Below are 19,329 nucleotides of genomic sequence, written 5' to 3'. Positions count from 1 at the left end.
TTGGATTTAACAAAAAAACGTATTTAATATTTTTAAGAAGATATAACTTTTTTTACTAAAAAAAAAAAGGAAATGAGTCCCGCTGGACTTGAACCCCCATAGGTCAGTGTGAAGATCTGCAAACTTCACACTGAGTTAAAGTGGTTTTCTTTTTAAAAAATGTCTGGCCCTTTGTGGGCTATGTTGGACCACAAGAGATCCCTCAAGTGCTTCCCCGTGGTCCTTACTTTTTTTTTTATTATTATTTATATTTTTACTACTAAGTCTTTTACGGGCTATATTCCCTCCGCGGTCCATTCATTTAAAAAAAATATGTATATATTTAAAAGCCCTTATGGGCTACCTGGCACTGCGGGGGAAGCCTTAAGGCTTAAGGCTTTGACAGCAGCTCCCTGCTTGCTGAAGCATTTCATCTTTGTTCCCTGCACGAGTGCACGGGACAGAAATGAAGCTTTGGATTTTGACAGCAGGACCAGCTTTTAAGGTCCCGCTGTCAAAACTCAAAGTGTTTGCTGACAGCTATGTCACGGGGGTGGGTACCCCTGATGCATAGTAGGAGTCAGCCCTGGGGGGTGAAGGTCCCCAGGCCCATCGATGGCTCCAAGAGGGGGGCCATGCAGCCCCCTTCCAACAAGAACTTAGCCCCAGGGTGGTGGTCTCCAGGTTGTGGGGGTCCCAAAGGGACCCCCTTTGTGTTTGTACACATTTACCAAGGGGTTGGTGTTCCCTGGGGCAGTGGGGGGCCACACGCCTACCAATCCAATTATAGTGCTGCCCTGGGGGTGGTGGTCCCCGGGATAGCAGGGGGCGCACACCACCCCCGCTCCAACTAACTTGTTGCCCTGGGGAGTGGTGGTCCCAGGGGCAGTAGGGGGGCCCCAGGGCCCCCCTGTATTAATTACGAGATCACCCGGGGGAAGTGGTGGTCCCTAGCGCAGCCGGAGGGAGCCAGGAGGCCCCCTCCAGCATACTATAAGAGCCCTGGGGTGGTGGCAGTCCCCAGGGCAGCGGGGAGCCACAGGCCCCCCACATACAAACAATTAAGCCCTGTGGAGGTAGCAGTCCGCAGGGCATCGGGAGGGTGCAAGGAAGCCCCCCCACTTCATTTTTTTTTTTTAAACCACCAGGACATGGCCCACCCTGGGGCAATAGGCTAATGAAGTGTGGGAGACTGTGCTTCATTTTTTTTTTTTATGTTACATTCAGAGTCACGGATTCACCATGTCTCAGCTCGGAAACTAAAAAATATATATATTTCTAGCCCTGAGGGGGTCTCTTTGAGATCCCACCACCAGAGCTAACGTGTCAGGGTATTCATACCCTGCCCCCTTTTGTTTATTTTTTTACTTTTTTGGGGGCTTGGTTGAAGGTGAGTCCCAAGGTGACTGAAAACACTTCAACAGCTTCTGTTGTTGATGTGTTATCAGACAATCAGATCTCAGCACACGATCACTAGGGGTTGTGAATCTTTCGCATCCCTAGATAAACAAAATAGTTTTCCCCTTAATTTCTTAAAAACTACTGAACCGAATTACATCAAAACAAAAAAGCACTTTCTCTGGACCAGGACCTACCTTCCTGCCAAATTTGGTGTAATTCCATCCAGTAGTTTTTGCGATATTGCTGTTCAAAATCCCTATGGAAAAATTAATGGGGAAAACTTGCTTTAGAGCGTCTCTTTTTCTCTGCCCCCCCCCATAGATGGATCACCCCAAAACTTTACAGGCTGCAGCTGATGGGACTGGCAATTTTTGGGGGAAAGTTTTGTAAACATTCATCATGCGGCACCAAAGATATTGGCAAGTAAAAAAAGGCTATTTATATAGAAATTAGGTCCTAATTATAACTACCTAGTGGCGACCGGCACTAGGTAATATATAAATATTATATATAATTATATACATGTATATACACACACACATGCACACACACGCACACACACACACATGTATACATACATAAATATACACATACACTTAAATGTATTTACACACACAGACACACCCATTTATACTTACCTTAAATGCGTGGTAAAGTCATGCATGGTAAAAACATATATGTGCTAAAATCTTGCGTGGTAAAAAACGTGTTGTGAAAGTAGCCCGATGTAACTGCTTTGTGGTAAAAACTGTTTCCCCTCCGGTCACATGACTGCCTGTAGTTGGCAGTTGGATGTTGTGTATTCCTCGTAGACAGCCACACACACAATGGAAGCTTAGGTGTGACGAGATGGGCCATCACTGTGTGGTGTTTGCAATGTTACACAAATAATTTACACATTACCTCTAAGTTAAGCCTGACTGCTCTTTGCCATGCCACCATGGGGTTGAGCAGAGGTTAATTTGGGGTCTGCTTGTGCCTTACCCTTAATAGGATTGTGGCTGCTGCTTGACCAGAGCTCACACCCCAGTCAACCAGAAACTCACTTTCCAGCAATAACAGCTCTGGTATTTTAAGAAGAGACTGCAAAAATGCATTCCCTAGTTTAGCTGCTGTTATTGAGAAGACCTTCCATCACAAGGTATCTGGTAAAAACAAGGGACTCAAAGCTGACAGAAGTTGTTAGAGCTCTTTAGATGAGAAAGGGTAAAGAGTTTGAATGTAATCCTCAAATATAAAGGGCCTAGCTCCTGTATGGCTTTAAGTAGATGGCACACAGGTTAGCAAATGATTTGTTTATGTACAGAAAACTAATGAAGTCGATTGAGGACCAAGGTGGAAGAGTATACTGGGGTAAACCCCATGCCAGTTTGGCAGCTGCATTTCAAACCCTCTGCAACTTCTTGATAGACCCAACGTGGAGGTCCAAGAACAGAAAATTACAGTAGCCAATCTGACTGAGGATAGGTACCTGATTAGCCATTTCATTTGTTGACGTAGGCAGTAGTGGTAGGATATTTTTCCAAAGTCCTTAGCAGAAGGAAGCATGTAAAGGAAGATGATTGACTGACTACCAGTCCAACTTACAGTATATGTATTTTGCATTGGTTTTGCTTATAAACATTTCTTATTTTGAGATAAGTCTTGAAAGCGGATCTGTCTCAATAACAAATGCAACTAGTGTTTTAAAATTTATAAACAGAGCCTAACTCCACTCGGAACACCATTGCTGTCTCTCCTAATTCTATTTCTGGCTGTCATTTCATCTTTCACCTTCTATGGATTGCCTGCATTGCATGAAGGGTTATTTCACACCTCAAAAGTACACTGAATCATCATACATCAAATTATGAAATATGTGTGCTGTGTACAGAAAATGCTATTTTTTTGTTTTGACCGCAGCAGTCTTTTCTTTAATGTTTTAGTAAGGCATCACAACGAAGTGAAATCTACAGGCTTCACCCATGCTTGTTTATTACAGCCTTGTAGAAACCCACTAATTCATGCAACAAATATCACGGGTGTGATTTTTAGAAGGGCCAGCTCAGCTGTTCATCTTCCCGAGATCGATCCCGGTCGGGCAACGAGATGAGCTATTGTTTAAGCACAAGAGGCAACTCCGACAGTGCTGAGAGGTGCAGAACATGCAGTTGACACTGGGCATTTTTCAGCCGCGCATCAAATGCCCGTCCTTGTGGGCTCCAGATCGATCGATGCACGTGCTGATGGAAACAGAGTGTTCGACAGCAGGAATTAATTCGGGGCTGGTGGATACAGGTGGATTTTCTGAAGGGTGGGCCGTGAAGCAGTGCCCCCACCACGCTCCCTTCTCTATCTCCCGCCCACCTCGCATGGGCACTGTCTTCGGTGTGCCCGGCAGTGAGTCCCGGTCCAGGCTCCAGTGCCGGTTTTGGCTCCGCCTGCTGGAGGCAGGGGGCAGCGGGCAGCCCTCATTGGATAAAGAGATGCGGCTCAGGCTGGCTGCTCTGGCAGCGCACAGCACAGGATCGGGAGGCTCAGATGCGCTGCCTCCTCTCGCCGCGCGGAATGTTCTTTGCTTGACAGGCAGCAGGAGCGCTTGAGACGCACCGAGCAGGCGGAGGCACCAGAAGCCACCTCGACCACACACACCAGCAGGCAGCAGGGACTCCTTTACCAGAGGATGGCAGCAGCGCTCTCCCACACCACCTTCTCCATCTGAGCTGTCTGCCGCGCACCTAGAGGTCTCCAACGTATTTTTTGGGTTAGAAAAGCAGCAAAAAAGAACGCAAGAGCGGGCGGTGTCATTTTGCTCTCCTCTCACCAACGCTGGGTCTTCTGCATACACCTATTATTTACAGAGCTACGGAACGCCAAACTGTGAGGCTTCAAGCGCTATACACAAGTACAAGTTAACGTCAACATATCTTGAAGCTGTGGATTCTGAATTCTCAAAGGGGGAGCTGTGTTTTATTGCCAACCTCTGCTCGCTGAGCTCCGCGGACAGCGCGCGAGAAAAGTGGAGCTTTTTTCCTAGAATCCAAGCTTGGCGCTTCTTCGGCGGCCGATGGGCAAGGGCATGGAGAGGGCGAGCCGCGGGCTGGGGCTGGGCTACGTCCTGCAGATGTGTTTCTTACCTGCCCTGGCCATCCTGGGCGCCAGCAGCACCTCCGCCGCTCAAGGTAAGGCGTCTCCCGCATCTCCTCGGGGGTGTGCGCCGGTGGTGCTACCGGATTCTAGCGGGGACCACACCACCGCTGGGCGGGTCCCTGCCTGTTTCACGAGGCTGTATGCGTAGGTTTACGTTCTATGTATTTCCTCGGCGCATCGTTCCCTGCCAGTATTTTCTTTCCTTTAGGTTATTTCGAAATGTCGGCATGTACGACATGGTACGTCTTTATTTTTTTGGGCAGGATATATGTTTTTTTTCTTTATTTAATATGATGATTTTGCCACGTGTTGCTCCGTGCGGGAGCTTAAATAGTGGATCAAGACATCAATATTGATTTATGTATGGCAAAGTTTGATCTTTCGAAATGTAAGACGCGCTCTGTGTGAGTTGCGGTGCTGGTGGTGCTGGTATTGGAGGTGTATTTGCGCCGGTTGTCCTTATGCTGTGCTTTGGAAGTGGTGGTGATGCCAGGAGTGCTATCGGTGGGTGGGTGAGTGGCGTTGGTGCTGGTGGGGTTTGTGGTGGTAGTGGTGGTGCTGAAGGGTCGGGGGCTGGTTGGTGGGTGCAGGAAGGGGTGGTGGTATGGTAGTGGTGTGGTGATGCTGGAAGGCAGGGGTGTTTGTTGGTGTTGCAGTGGCTGTCTCAGCACCCATCCAACGATTCTGCCATCCTAGACACAGTGGCAATGTTGGGGCAGGATGCTTGCAGGGAAAAGTTTGTGCCCTCTGGTCCCTGGTACCCTCAGCGGTAACTTGATGATGACCCAGCTCTGTGAGGGCCTGTGGTACAGTAGTAGTAAAATTGGCCTGGTTATTATTTAATTTTAATTTTTTTAAGGCTTTATATAGCGGGAACTCGACCCCTAGGTATTGGAGCGCCTTACACGAGAACCAGTTACATCACACAAAGGCATATTCCTTTCTCTTTTTGGGAGGCACAGGGAGAGCAAGTGATTTGCCCAGAATCACAGGATGTTGAGCCTACGCCGAGACTCGACCCTGGTTTCCCAGCACCAAAGTCGGCAGTTCAGGTACTAGCCATCACTCTTAAAGCAGAAGATGTGACCCCCTCCTTAGGGTCCGGAGTAGGGGTGCGCAGTACCAGCCTGGCTCCTTGCTCGGCGCTCTCCGCCCTGCCTCGTGCTGCGGGTGAGTAGCTGTGCAGTAATGAGAGAGGGGACGCTTAATTGGTTAATTAGATGTACAAAGCAGAAGCTCGAGTTAAAACCGCTCGGCCAGGAATTAAGAACGGATGCCTCTGTCTGGATGAACCGATAAGACGGAGACAAGTTAGCCTAGAAGGAGGGCGATCAATGGGGATAATCAGGAGGGAGATAAACAGAATATTACTCCGGAGGGGGGCGGGATAATGTAGCACGCGGTAAGAGCAAGATCATGCGCCGCACCGGGTTTTTCATTTGCAGCGCGGCTCTTGCTGTGAGGCAATTAGACGTTTACGGCATGTCCCCGTAGGATGCCCGTTTGAAAATGGCACTATCTCCATTGCACACACCCTGGCTGCTTGCAGTCTGTCCCCATGGCGGTTCAGCACTTCTAAAAACCCTCGCCCCCCCCCCCCCCCCCTACACACACACACAGGTAGCCCTTCTCATTACAGCATGGCCAGGGAGGGACAATACAACAGAATAGTGCTTGGGCTCAAGGGAACACATTTGCAGAGTGTGCGCACCTTGGTGCCACCTACCTGCCCCTGGTATTCAGCTGTGCCATTCCTCTGCCACAAAACTAGCATCTCGCCCATTGACTTGGCCACGCCCCTTCGTGTTAAAGCCTGGGGTATGTTTGACAATAAATGTGCACGTTATGAATAGCGCTTACTATTAAGATCACACACGTTTCTAAGCGCTCTGAGCTATGCAACACATTTGTAGCAAGGCTCACTAAATTAAAGTCATTGGCCCAGGGCCACATATTTGGTTCCATTGTAAACTGCGATTAGAACACACGTCTCCTAGTTTCACATTCTGTGGCTGCATCACATCCCCACCCTTGGAGAGCACTACATACCACCAAATCTGCCAATCGTAGGTGCAACCAGCTCTTGGAGGCAGTGAGCGTTTGAGCGCTGGTAGTGACTTCTGTCAGAAGACAGTGAAAAACGCTACGGTTAGCTCTAGGATTCAACGGGGATTGAAACGGGAATGAATGCCAGTAGACTGTGTTGGCAGGCGCCTGTGAAGGCAGTATGAAGCCAAGTGCAAAGACGCCATGGTGGCCACTCCGTCCCAAGGAGCTGTACCAGATGAGGCGGGCGGTTTCATGAGGTAGGAGCAGGAGCTGGTCCACTGGGTATCATATTGGATTGCTTCAGAGTATGGAAGAGTGTGATCAACAGTGTGCTGTGGAGCCGGAAGCCCAAGGCCTAGGGTGTGTCCCACGAGGGAAGCTATAACCAAGGAAGAAAATACCAATGGATGAGACTGCAGACATCATGGGTGAGGCCTCTTCTTGAAGATCCATACTCAGTCCTGAGTATGGGATGTCCAGTGAGGAGGAGCCCAGATGCCACCCAGAGAAGTGGAGCAGGGTTTCAACCACACCATCGCTGAAGAAACACACCAAGGTCCAAATGTGTGCAATAAATGGAAAGAGAATGGAGAGCACACTAGGCAGGAGCAGACTCCTCACAGGAGTGAAGGTGATGCAGGAGGTGCAAGACATGCTCAACAGAAGTCTAGTACAGCGACTGCGAATGGGAGGACGGCGGGCCAGCAGGAGCACACAAGAACATATACATGTATAGTTCCTTGGTGAATGTGTGGGGCTGTCTTCACTTGTTATTTGTGCGGTAAAAACTGGAAATTGACAATATAAACCTGGAGTTAAAGACACAGGAGCATCAGAAACAGGAAACTCCTGTGTGCCAAATGAACCCACCTTTTCCGATAAAAAGACTGGCTAGGGAGACAACGGCTCTAGCGGCCAAACTTCACTTTTTACTCTGCCCCCATTTATTGAAAGTGCAATACAGTCTGTTGTATGGGTTATGTAAGTGATTGATACTTGAATAACACCCACAATAGAATAACAATCTTTTGTAAACTGCTGCCACTTACTTGATTGCACTCTGAGCTTCTGTAGATGTGGCGATGTGCACTGCCCACACGAGCTAGACCTTTTATCTGAGTGAGTGGAACCTATTACCAGGGCCACTAGAGTTAGGTAATTCTGCGGCAGCAGCTTTTTCACATAATTATGGATTTACCACATAATCCATCACCAGCTGCCTAATTTCCGGGTTTTTAAAAGAGAATGATGGTTCTAGCTCAAATGGATCAAAAGTTACTAATACTGTAGCAACACGTTGCTGCATAGTGGAACACTCTTCGTGAAAGGGAACCAGTCACATTTCATATGCCTTTTTGCTATATTTGAGGGTTGAACAGTTACTAATGAGGTGGAATCTTTGCCAGACAGTATTAACGTGTAAAAAAAAAGGCACATTATTGTAGTAATACTGTCACAAAATATGCTACATTACCCCTCACAATTAGAATTCTCTGAATGCAGTTCTAATAGCTTCACTGGTCCAAAAGATATCACACGCGCTTGCATTGAAATCACATTTATGTAGCGCTTATTACCCCAGATGAGGAGCTGAGGAACGTTTTTTGTCAGCAACATTAATCAAAGGCTGATATTACCAGGTGTTGATGGCAAATTTTAGAGGTTTTTGCTGGATCACTTCTGCATGCATCGATGGAGCAGTTATGATGATGTAATGTAAGTCCTCTGATAAACACACTGAAATTTGCATTGGTAAAAGGCACAAACTGGTATGCAACTCCAGAGAATTTGCTGTGTTACGAGTGTTGTGTGATAAATAAAGATGCTGCAACGCATATGTTGCTCTTCTGTGGCACTAAGGCCGTCCCAGCGAAGCATGCCAGATGAGTGACATCAACATGGTCCTGAAGTGAAAGGACACTGGGTCTGACAAAGAGAGACTCACCTTCTGAGCTGGAGACGCACATCCCTGGATACCAAAGAGATCTGGTGTGTCTTAACCAACGTCAATGTGGTTGTTTGTGTTTAGCCCTCTTGAACCTGAAAAATGAGCTAAGGGTGCCACATCTGTGTGTGAAAATGGCCAGAAGGGATGTAGCTTGGGCGGAACCTCGGGGGCTCCTCTTGGCTGGATCTTTAATGACAAATGCTAAGAATTATGTACAGTTTTCAAATAGTTAATTGGATGTTTAAAGGTGAGTGACAAATCCTTCAATTGGTTAAGCAGAACTCAAGGTGTCAGAACTACCACGCGCATTCACAAACAGATCGGGGGGTTGATCCTTCTCTTACGTCGCTCTTTCATCACCCCTAGAACACGGACTGACCTGCCACTTCACATTAGAACCCCCACTCTCTTCCAGAATTCCGCAAAAAGCTGAAGACTTGGCTCTTCAAGTAAGTCCCCCACGCCCGAGGGCTAGCCTCACACATCTGCAAAGCCCACGGATACCTTCATGGGGGATAGCATGCTATATAAATTCATAGCATAGCATAACATAACATAACATAACTGAGGTGAGCACATGGAGGCTACCAAGAGGGATGCTCTGAAGCATTAACTGGCACACTGCACAATTGAAACTGCCTTCTAAATGAAACCTTTAGTAGGCCAGTATCTTATGCCTTTCGTTCTGACAGGTTCGATGATTAGAGTGACCCTATGGCACGACACCAGATTCTGTATGGTTGCGTATCCTCAAGTGCAACAGCAGGCGTGTTCACCAGCGGCGTCTCATGATTTTCCTTTCCTGCTACAAAACTCAATTTTTATAGATTGACTTATCACTCCTGTTTTTCTCTACGTCCCTTGTAATCTTTTGAAATCAGGAAAAATATGCTATTGTCTCTTTAAGTAGGAGTTTGTTCTTTCTTTAAAAAATATGACGATTTCAGTCATGATTCTGGCACTTTCTATTCTCTGTGTTTCTATCTGTTAGGACATGCCTCACTTTGATCACATATGGCTGTGTCTCCCATGCAGGGTTTCTTTGCATTCTTTGAGGCTGGCAATGTCTTCTTATCTGTATTGCTTTGCCCACAGAAACCAAGAAAAACTCCACCCCAAAAAAAGTGTAGAAAAGAGAAAAAGGCAGAAACATGTATTCCTTTGCTTTAGATTGAGATTTTTCTGTGTGCAGTACCTGAAATTATTTCACTTTGACTACCCGAATTTAAAAAAAGTATTTTTATCTGTCTTTGGCAATCACTGAAGACTTTGTTGCAGTTTCACACCAGTCATTGGGCTAGAGAGACCTTTTTTTGTCATTTTCCAATCATTTTGTGATTGATCCAGTCTCTGTCGTGCTTATTATTTGGCCAGTTTCAGCGTGGAGGCACCAACCTGCAAATGGCACTGCTGCCCGGCTGTCCTCAGGATCATATCCTGGTTGTTCATCAGTCTTGACACCAGCCTTGGCAGTCAGGCAGAACAAGAGCAGACAAGCAGCAGAAAAGGCTGTTCTGATACATGTTTCCCCTAATACAATTACTTCCAGGTCTACAATCCTGCTGTGTTTCAGCTTAAGGAGTAATTTTCCGTCCCATCCCTGCTGTGGTGTGATCATCATACTTTGTTTCCACTTTGGATTTTATTTTCCAAAAAGCCTGCAGAATTCCAAATGTTAGTCTCATGTTTCTAGAAGCTCCTTCGAACACTTATTTACATGCAATCATTATGTACGGAGCACATCCAACACAACCAAATTAGTGAACTTTTTATGCTTTTCATCTCTGTTTTGGCGTGACTGCCAGATAATATGGAAATGCAGCCCTTTGTTCAAAAAGTTCTGATACAGGGTGAAAAAGGCTCAAGTGTTCTTCATAAGTCAGGGCAATCAGAAAACTCTCTTGTTTTGAATTCACAATATTCATCTGGCCTTGCATGAGACCCTTCATTTCGGGTTTGGATCCATTTCCACTGTTGTCTTGAGAACCAGGATCAGCGGCCATGTCCTGGTGGTTTAAAAAAAAAAAATGAAGTGGGGGGGCTTCCTTGCACCCTCCCGATGCCCTGGGGACTGCTACCTCCACAGGGCTTAATTGTTTGTATGTGAGGGGCCTGTGGCTCCCTGCTGCTCTCGCGAGAGGGCTGAAGTGGCAGGCCAGCAAATGTACGACCAGTGTACAGGGCTCGGGCCACGGCAGCCCCAGGTCCTAAACACCACACTCCCTCCCCCAATTGGGTAGGAGCTCTGCCATAAGTGCTGGGGTTGACAACTAAGCGCTGGTACACAGCACCATAAACCACCAGCTCAAATTAAGCACTGCTAGTCCCATGAATTAGATGATTTTTCAGTCCCTTTATACTAAATGTTGTAGGTCCATAGTTACATTTGGAAAATGTGGAATTGCACAAATCAGTATACCGGTCATCTTGATTGAAACACCAGCAAATATGTTGTATGCGTTTGATTCCTCAAGGCTGAGTTGCCACCAGCATTCAGAAACAGGAGCGTAACACAAGCCCCTACAGCACCAGGATGCCCCACCCCTTCAGAAGCCCCCCAAACAGTTCAGGAAACACCTATTCAGGCTTGGGTAAATGAATCTCGGTGAGATATAGAAGACTCATGGGGGCCTTCAATAGATCCTGCTGGCGGTATCATTTACTCCTCAGTAAGCCTTCTATTTGGCATGTCTTCGCAGACTCTGTATCGGTCTCAGCTCGGAGGCCAACATATGTTACTTACAGTGCATAAAAACTGAAGTTGTGAGGTACGAACGAAGCACTATAGAAAAAACTATAATCATCCATTTACACGTGCATTTCAAGATAGTCCTCCATCATCGGTCAATAGGGGACCTACTTTTAGTCCTAACCCCTCTCTTACCCCTTGTTTCCCTTCTTTTCAGACCTCCATGTCCTGCAGTGTGTGTCACCAGCTCCGCCTCTTCCCCTCTGACCCCTGAGCTCGCCTGTTTGCCCCAAAACACAGCCAACCCTCTTGCCACAGGTTAAACTAATTCATGCGAACCTCCCTTTGCTTAGGAGGCCTAACAGGCTTTTATGGATCAAAAAAAATGAAAAGAACTGTTTCAGTATCGCTCCCCGACTGAAAACCCCAGGGAATTCACCAACACGAGGCCAGGCCAAGCCTTGGACTGAGTCACCAGCCTTAACTGGGCAAATGTGACCACCACATCTCACACCTCTCAGAACTCTCTTGGCTAAGGAATACTGCCGGCTAAAATGTAAGAACAAGAGGTGCCAGGGGAAGACACAGAACTGTAGAAGTGGAAACGAGAAGAGAAATGAGCAAAGGTTTCCTGGTGAAGGAGACAGGAAGCAAGTGGGGTTGTTGGGATAGGCCCAAGGATGCCAAGAACTGCATAGATAATACAAGTCATTTCAGAAAAAAAGGAAAATAAGAGAAAGTCGAACACCACCACGGAGGTATCCGCTCCTTTGCTGGTTCTTTCATTTCATCGCTTAGCCATCTACCTCTGCTTGTGAGCGAGGCGCCTTCCACACAGAAATCAATGTGTGCCCACTAGTGCCCGAAAACACTGAATCAGACCTGCGTCACCTTTCACGCTTGTCCGGGGCCATAGAAGCCTCGGACTGGGAAACACTGGGCGAAGTGAGAGGGGGAGAAATGTAGCGATCGGAGATGTGGGCAGGTTGCATTTCATTCTCTACTTTGAGGCATAAACAGTGAAAATAATTTCCGAAGCCATTACAGTTGAGTGCCATCAAGTTAGCCATTAGTGCCATCTGTTGTCAGTGGCGTGGCCGTTGTGTCACGGGCCCTCGTGCAAGCAAGAAAACGTGCGCCCGGCTGCTCTTTGAATTGCAAAATACAGGATTCATCTGGATTCGGTGGGCCACTCACGCCTCTGGGCCCGGTGCCACTAAACCTGCTGCACCAATTGGAGCTACACCCCTGCCAATATATGTGTAGTTACGCGTCGTTGTTGTTCTGCACAGCAAGCGTTGCCTGCTGTCTCTTCACTACTGCTCGTCTGTCAGAGCGCTTAGAGTGTCACTCCTGTGTAGTTGTGCACATGGTATGACCATACCCGCATGACGCGCGCCCCCTACTCACACCGGTGAGGCCCTGTCCAGATAGCCAGGCCTGGTTTTCCCCCCGGCCGGCCGGGCAAGCAGTGCTCCATTGTGCGAAGGATGTGCCTGGGCTCCTCGCTGTCCTGCAGCGCCCGGGAGAGGCGGCAGAGGCTGGCAGGCTGCACAGTGCCACAGCGCTCACAGCCAGCAGGATGCGCCCGCCCCTCGCACTGAGGGCGCACTGAGCCTCCGGCACCTCCCCTGAATGGACGGACTGTGCACGCTGATCTGAGGAGGGGCCCTCTCTGCCTGTGGGACTGTGCACAGCGAGGCAGCAGCGACAGCAGGCGCGCAAGGGCTGAGGCATATGTCTGCCTGCTCGCCTTCACAGGCGCAACCCGGGGTTGTGAAGCGCGGGGCGTGCGCTGGCACCTTGGCACCCAGTGCACTTGTGGGACACACTGAGCGCCCGCGCACTGGGAGGAAGTCGGCGGAGGTGTTTCTCTGCTTGTCGAGCTCCGGGCTGTGGGGGGTTTCGCCCAGGGATCGCGGTTCTACGGCTGGACATGGGAAAGGAGCCGGGAAGCCTGCGGCTGGGGCACCTCCTGCAGACCGGCCTCCTGCCCACCCTGGCCCTCCTGTGCGCCGGCAGCATCGCGGCGGCCCAAGGTAAGGGAGTCCCTTGCCCACAGTACTGCCACATGGTGTCGCCTGTCTCAGAGACGAGCACACTGCCCTGCTCCGGCGTGTGCCTGTCTGCAAGCCGGTGGATCTGTTGCGAAACTAAAATATGCATTGGCGCTTACTAGGAGTTTGGATGTAAATGATGGTCCTACCAAGTGTGTGCAAAGGAGATTGTTTGAGAAGTTCTAAAGCGAGATTTTTTTTACTTGGTGTCTCTCCGCAGTGAAAACTGGTTAAAAAAAGACAAATGCCAGGACAGCGCGCAGGCACTCACGGGGATAATGTTATTTTTGCTGTATGCACGCACTGTATGTTGTAGCGCTAGTCACCTGTATACTTGAGCGCAAACTTGCAAGCAGTATGTGGTATACGGACTTTTTATAGCTTATTCATTGAAACCCAAAAATCATTTCTTCAGGATAGAAGTGTTTACTCGTATTCTGCCTCTAGGCTCTGTATATCCTTGACTTACCTTCCTAGTGCTACCTTGTAGATGACAGTGTTAGGTTAGTGACAAGGAAACACAAGTGCATAACGTGTAAAAGCGAGTCCTAAATTAGTGTACTATGCAAAATAAACTGCCGTTTGGGTGTGTGATCAAACCCGTAAAGCAAAACACAGTTTAGCTCAGTACATAGTGTTCTCTAAGCAGTTTTGTGGCACGTTTTCTCGTGCACCGAAAGCCAGTTTATTTCGCTGTTATAAGTGCACTTGTGTTCTCTTGTCTCTAAGTTAACACTGCCCTCTTCTAACGTGCGTGAAGACCAGCAGCACCCAGAAGAGACGCACCCTACGCAGCTAGCCAACGGTTTATAGCGCCTGGAGACAGACTAGGAGTACAGTGCTTAAATCAAATGTTGTTATCACGGGAGCCAGCAGCTCAGCCAGCCGGCGATGTCACACTGCACATCAAGGATTCCGACTAGGGACTGGGTAGCGCTGCCCTCCGATGACACTCCATGGTGCCAGGGCGGCGGCTCTGCCGGGGGTTTCCCTGACATTTCTGGCGGCTCGAATGTACATTCTTTTTAGAGGCGCCGTTCCCAAGGCTGGCACGATCTGCTACAGCGGTGAACTTCACCCAGGAGTCTCCTCGGTTCATTGACCCATTCATCCGCCAGAAGTTCTGCTGCTCGGTGGTTCATAAAATGTGTTTTATTTATGTAGAGGTCGCACCACAGCCCTTAGAGACCTTGGTTATGGTCAGAAGCTGCCATTTAATTCAAAGATACGCATTTCGTCCATCTTGGCTGACCCAGGCGGATTTGTTTCATCATTATCACCCCATTTTTATAGCGCCTAATTAACATAAAGAGTTATCCAAGCTCCTGTGAACCCAAGAGCCTCACACTGTACAGTGATATGTGCGGCAAGCGCACTGATCTATCTTTGCTTCTTCCTTTCAATGAACCCCCTCGCTCCACGCGTTTTCTGTGCATCTGTCAGGCTTCCATATGTTTTAGCGGCACATGGAGCGACTGCAGTTCCCGGATATTTAATCTGTGCAAGAAACTAGGAGTACCGTTATCCTGGGCGGAATTTAAAAGGGGGCTTTTCCGGAGGAGTTCTGGCAAGATCTCCCCTGGATCCACGCTGTGGTGCCGGGGGGAGTGCGGGTGGCTGTGTTTGAGGGGCTGGGAGGTGGGGTGTTTCAACCGGGCTCCTCGAGCTGCAGCGTTCTCTGCTCAGCCTCTTGCACCGGGTGAGTGACTGTGCCTGTAATGACAGAGGAGGCGCTTAATTCGATAATTACGCACACACAGGAGCTGCTCCGGTAAAGACTGCCCCGGAATGTGATACTCTGCTGATTTAAGAGTAGATTATTCTGTCTGGATAAACAGATAAGACAGAGACAGGCAAGCGAGGAGGGGTGGAATCAATAAATGTGACAAGGAAGGAGATAACGCGAATATTACAGGCAATGAAGATGAGAACAGGCGCGGCCTGTGATACGCGTGGGATTGGTTTGCAGTCTCGTTTTGCTTTACTATTTTGCGCATACCGTGTTCGACCCTATAAAGAAACCCTAATGCAGGATTCGTATCCACGATGCCTGTTCACTTTTCACTGCGCGCCCCGGTGCACTAGGGATGCTTCATCGCGCTCACTGGCGCCCCCTACTGGAGAAACTCTTGATTTTTGTGTTGGTGTAAGGGTGGGGACAGGCTGTGATCTGACACAGACTGGGGAGCATATCTCGGAAGATAGCCTCAATACCTGTTTCGCTTGTCAGAGAAGTCCGCGTTGCATGGTTCACTATGGGAAGAAAGGGGTGCGTAGGAACACTTCGCAAAGTGCATTGCCCAGGATCACGCACTTAGTGAAATGAAGGATCCAGAGATACGTGCTCCACGGCCACCCGCTGCTCCGTTTTCCGGCATCTGCTGCAGCGCACAGCCAGCTCTCGGGAGTAGCGTGGCGCTTTACAGAATCATGTGTAATGTAGCACGAGCTTTTCAGACCTCATGTTTCATACGAATTGCAGGGTCAGGTGCTGAGATGGGATGTGTGTGGGCGCATGCGCAAACCCAGCCTTATTCCTTGTTAAAGCATCAACATTTGAACAGCGCCTTTTGCTATCAGTATGCTACCGTAGCGCTTCTTTACCCAGGCGCTTGTTTTGGTATTGGTCTGCGATTTCCATCGATGCATTGTGTATGTTCGTCTGGTTGTGTGTCTGGCATGTGGTGTACGATTTAACCGACCTAGCAACAACTACGCGTTCTGGTGTAGGCAGAGCAAGCCGACTCAAAGCGCTTTGGATGACAGCACATCTGATGCCACTACATCCCCACCCCTTTCAACCAGGGCATAACGCAGAATGATGGCTCCCCCCGCCCCCTGCAGAATGTAATCAGGACCCTGAGCCTTCCCTATCTATATATAGGGGGTTGCCCCCCCCCCCCCCCCGCCCGCCCCCTTGCTCCGCAGTGGCTGCAGTGTCTTGTGTTATGCCCCTGCGTCCCACTAGCATGCAGCTGTTAGCCTAGCCATACCCGTCCATTGCTTTGCCGTCCTCGGTGATGATGATGAGGATAAATCGCGCTCCTTGCACGAGATGCACAGACCTTTCATTTTATACCACTTGTCCCCGTAATTGTTTTGCTGCTATGTTGTGTCCCACACTCATCAATTCTCGGTTCTTGATGGGGACAGTGGCGTAACAAAGACCCCGCAGCCCCAGCGGTGCGGGCTGTCGAGCTCCAGGGGTGCCCTTCAGCCAGCACAGTACCCTGACCTGCGAGCTCCTGAGTGAGCTCGGACGGCGGGCCTTCCATGTACTTTCAGGAGGTGGGTTGGGGGTGGGGGTATTAAGTTTCCTTACGCCACCGGGTGGGGACGCGCTTGCATCCCTGCGCTGAGCTGCCTATCGAGCGCAGATATAACCCCCTGCTTCCGGGGCGCTGCATCCTTAAACGCAACCCGCCTTCCCGGCCCAGGGCAGTGCCTCGTCGCATCTGTGAGGTGCGTGGAGACCCTGACGGGCATCTTGGACCCTGATAGCTGCTGTGTTTATTACCCTAACAACAGCCAAAGGGGCAATATTCTTTGCTTGCACCCGAACCCATGGCTCCCTTACTACTAAGAGCGCTACACCCACATGCGCATGACTGTTGATCCTGGTGTCACTGAGTAAAGGGGCTTTTAGTCATGGCTGCACTTCAGGTACTTAAATGGTTATTTTTTCAGTATTACTAAGCGTTTACCTGAAGAGCCCTGGCTGTCTAACTCCCTCTCCCCTCATAAACACATCTCTGTGAGTTTACCTAGCCTTAGAACGCCCCCACCTCTTCATGATATAATATGTTAATTATTTTTATTTCACTTTTCCGCTGGGAAATATAAGTGCGTCACGGGTATTTTTGCCATAAATAAGATCGGAAACAATTTAGTTTGTATTGTGCTCTAAACTGATACTTTCATTTCTTTATCATGTATGGGAATCCATATGTGAGCGACGGGGAGGTGGTTGTGTAAAGCAGACGTAGCCTGAATTCATTGTGTGTTTAAGGGGAAGCCGGGATGTTAGGTTTCTTGGCTACGCCGTCTGCAGTACAGAAACAGGGCCAGACCTCCTTTCCAGCCCCACAGCGAAAGGCAATGCTTTGTGCACGGTGTCCTTTGAGTACTAGTATCTTAATCAGTTTCTAAATCCCGCCTACTCCGCCAGCTATATCTTTTATTAGATAATACCACTTTTTCATGTCTTCTTTTTTCATGTCAGTTAAAAACTGTATAGCAAAAAGAGAAAAGCCATACCCAAAGTGATAGGTATCCCAAAAACATGTATTAAATGTTTTTTAATCCACCAAACAAGCCCCCAAATGCCCCTCGCCGTTTAGATGCAACCCAACAGCGAAGGCCTCTGCAAGGATGTGTGGAGTCCCGTTGTAAAGTTACATTTAGTTGCCCGTCTCTCTGGCAATGCGGCCCTATTGGATGCTTCCAGAGGGTATCTGCCACCCACTTTGCTGGCAATTCTACTGAAGGTGGTAGCTTAGTAATGTCTTTCTGTACCCACATGACCATCACATAACTCGCAGTGCGCGCGTGTGTGTGTGAGGGTGAGGGGGGGGGGGGGGTTGGGGGCTTGGGGGGCGAGGCAATTGATGCTTTGTTAGCTGTCTGGTCTTTATCTCTGTTCCTTATCATGCTAGAGCATTCTTTCTTGATGAGGTACTGCATGTCCCCGCATTCCTTGCCTCTGGAGGGGAGGGGTGGATGGTGGACCATAGAAACTCCTGTTTTAATGCCTCCTTTTTTCACCCCTACATAAATTAATCCTTCAAAAGTTGTCCTTGGCGATCAGGAACGTGCTGTGTGCAGTTGTGATCCGGCCCCAGCATCCTAATCTTCCAATATTTAGTTGAGTAATTTGCTAACAAACTTATTTTTCAGTACCTCAGAAAATAAACTAGATATTACAGCTACTGGTGACTGCCCAAAAATACAGAGCACGCGCTGAGAGCGTGTGTAAACTAGTAAAGAACCATAGAAATGTGAGGTAAAATGTGTAAATTGAATGTTTATGGGCATTTGAAGCGAAATTGTCGTGCTTCAGCAATTTTCCTTAAGTTCCTACGGAGTATTTAAAAACACAGGTATCCTCTCTCCCTGAACATGTTGATATTCCAGATTTTATGAACTCATATACATTGGAATTGCTGAGCGACACCATGTTTGTGAGAATGCAAACATTATTGAGTAGTTGAACTACAAGTCCTAATTGATTCCTGTTGGGGCGGTCTGCACTCAATCGGCCCTCTAGTGGTTATTAGAGCTACCGCTCTCTTGTAGAAAGGGAATATACCTGATAGGCATGGGTCAGATTACCTTGCGGTGGCTATTTCTTTAAACATGTGTTGATGTGGATCTTTCGTACATACATCCTGGGAATTCTTGCCTTTAAAAGGGAAATTGTATTAATTCTTCTTCTCCAGAGCAAAGCTATTTTAATGTAGCATGACAACTTCCCTTTTGTAAGTACATAATTTATGAATTAGTTGAAACTTACCATAGAAGGCCGCTATATTACGTCAAGTCACATTTTCACTGATATCTTTGAGAATTAAAAAAACGAGTGGTGTCTGTTTCATCACATTGTCCTCTGCGAAACTAAGGGGATCAGCATTCCGATTAAACAGATTTAATAGTTGCATATTTTTATGGAGTATAATAATTTTATGATAAGTATGTCCCACTGGTGTTGTTTTATGATTGTGTCTGGGACATGCACAGCGGCAAGAACATGAATTAGTCATGCCAGGCTACACTTTCTGTGGACTGGGCACACTCCCCGGAATTATCCTAAAATCATTGCAGAGATTTTTCCGAAGAGATTGTCTGGCTTCAAGACTGCATGGTCGGGATGATGATGTCAGTACTGGGACTTCTCATGTGGTAGGGAAATCCAAAGTAGCTTCCGTGGGGATCTTGTGGCTCGTCCAGGAAGGGTAGCGCCTTTTGTCAGGCCCCGCTGCCCCTCGTCATCCTGAAACATATTGTCTCGGCATGGATGTAAAAAAAAATCTGTAGGCCACGACCCATGAATATGTCGGCCCAAAGTTAATAAGTGTCAT

General features: G+C 48.2%; 1 protein-coding gene across 4 annotated transcripts in view; it reads left to right on the top strand.

Annotated features, from left to right (window-relative positions):
- Nucleotides 1–3,868: 3,868 nt before the first annotated feature.
- Nucleotides 3,869–19,329, top strand: part of UNC5C (unc-5 netrin receptor C) — a 394,404-nt gene continuing 378,943 nt past the window's right edge. For 2 of the 4 annotated variants that reach the window (XM_069238193.1, XM_069238177.1), the window contains exon 1: nucleotides 3,869–4,541. In XM_069238193.1, the coding sequence (XP_069094294.1) occupies nucleotides 4,427–4,541 (115 nt within the window). In that variant the 5' untranslated portion in view covers nucleotides 3,869–4,426. Of the gene's footprint in view, nucleotides 4,542–12,746; nucleotides 13,235–19,329 lie in introns of those variants that run through there. The other 2 variants (XM_069238185.1, XM_069238203.1) reach the window with 2 other exon arrangements.

This window comes from Pleurodeles waltl, chromosome 1_2 (genome assembly GCF_031143425.1).
Source record: "Pleurodeles waltl isolate 20211129_DDA chromosome 1_2, aPleWal1.hap1.20221129, whole genome shotgun sequence".
Lineage (NCBI taxonomy): Eukaryota > Metazoa > Chordata > Amphibia > Caudata > Salamandridae > Pleurodeles > Pleurodeles waltl.
Note: the sequence above shows the minus strand (reverse complement) of the source record. Positions and strands in the feature narration are given on the sequence as shown.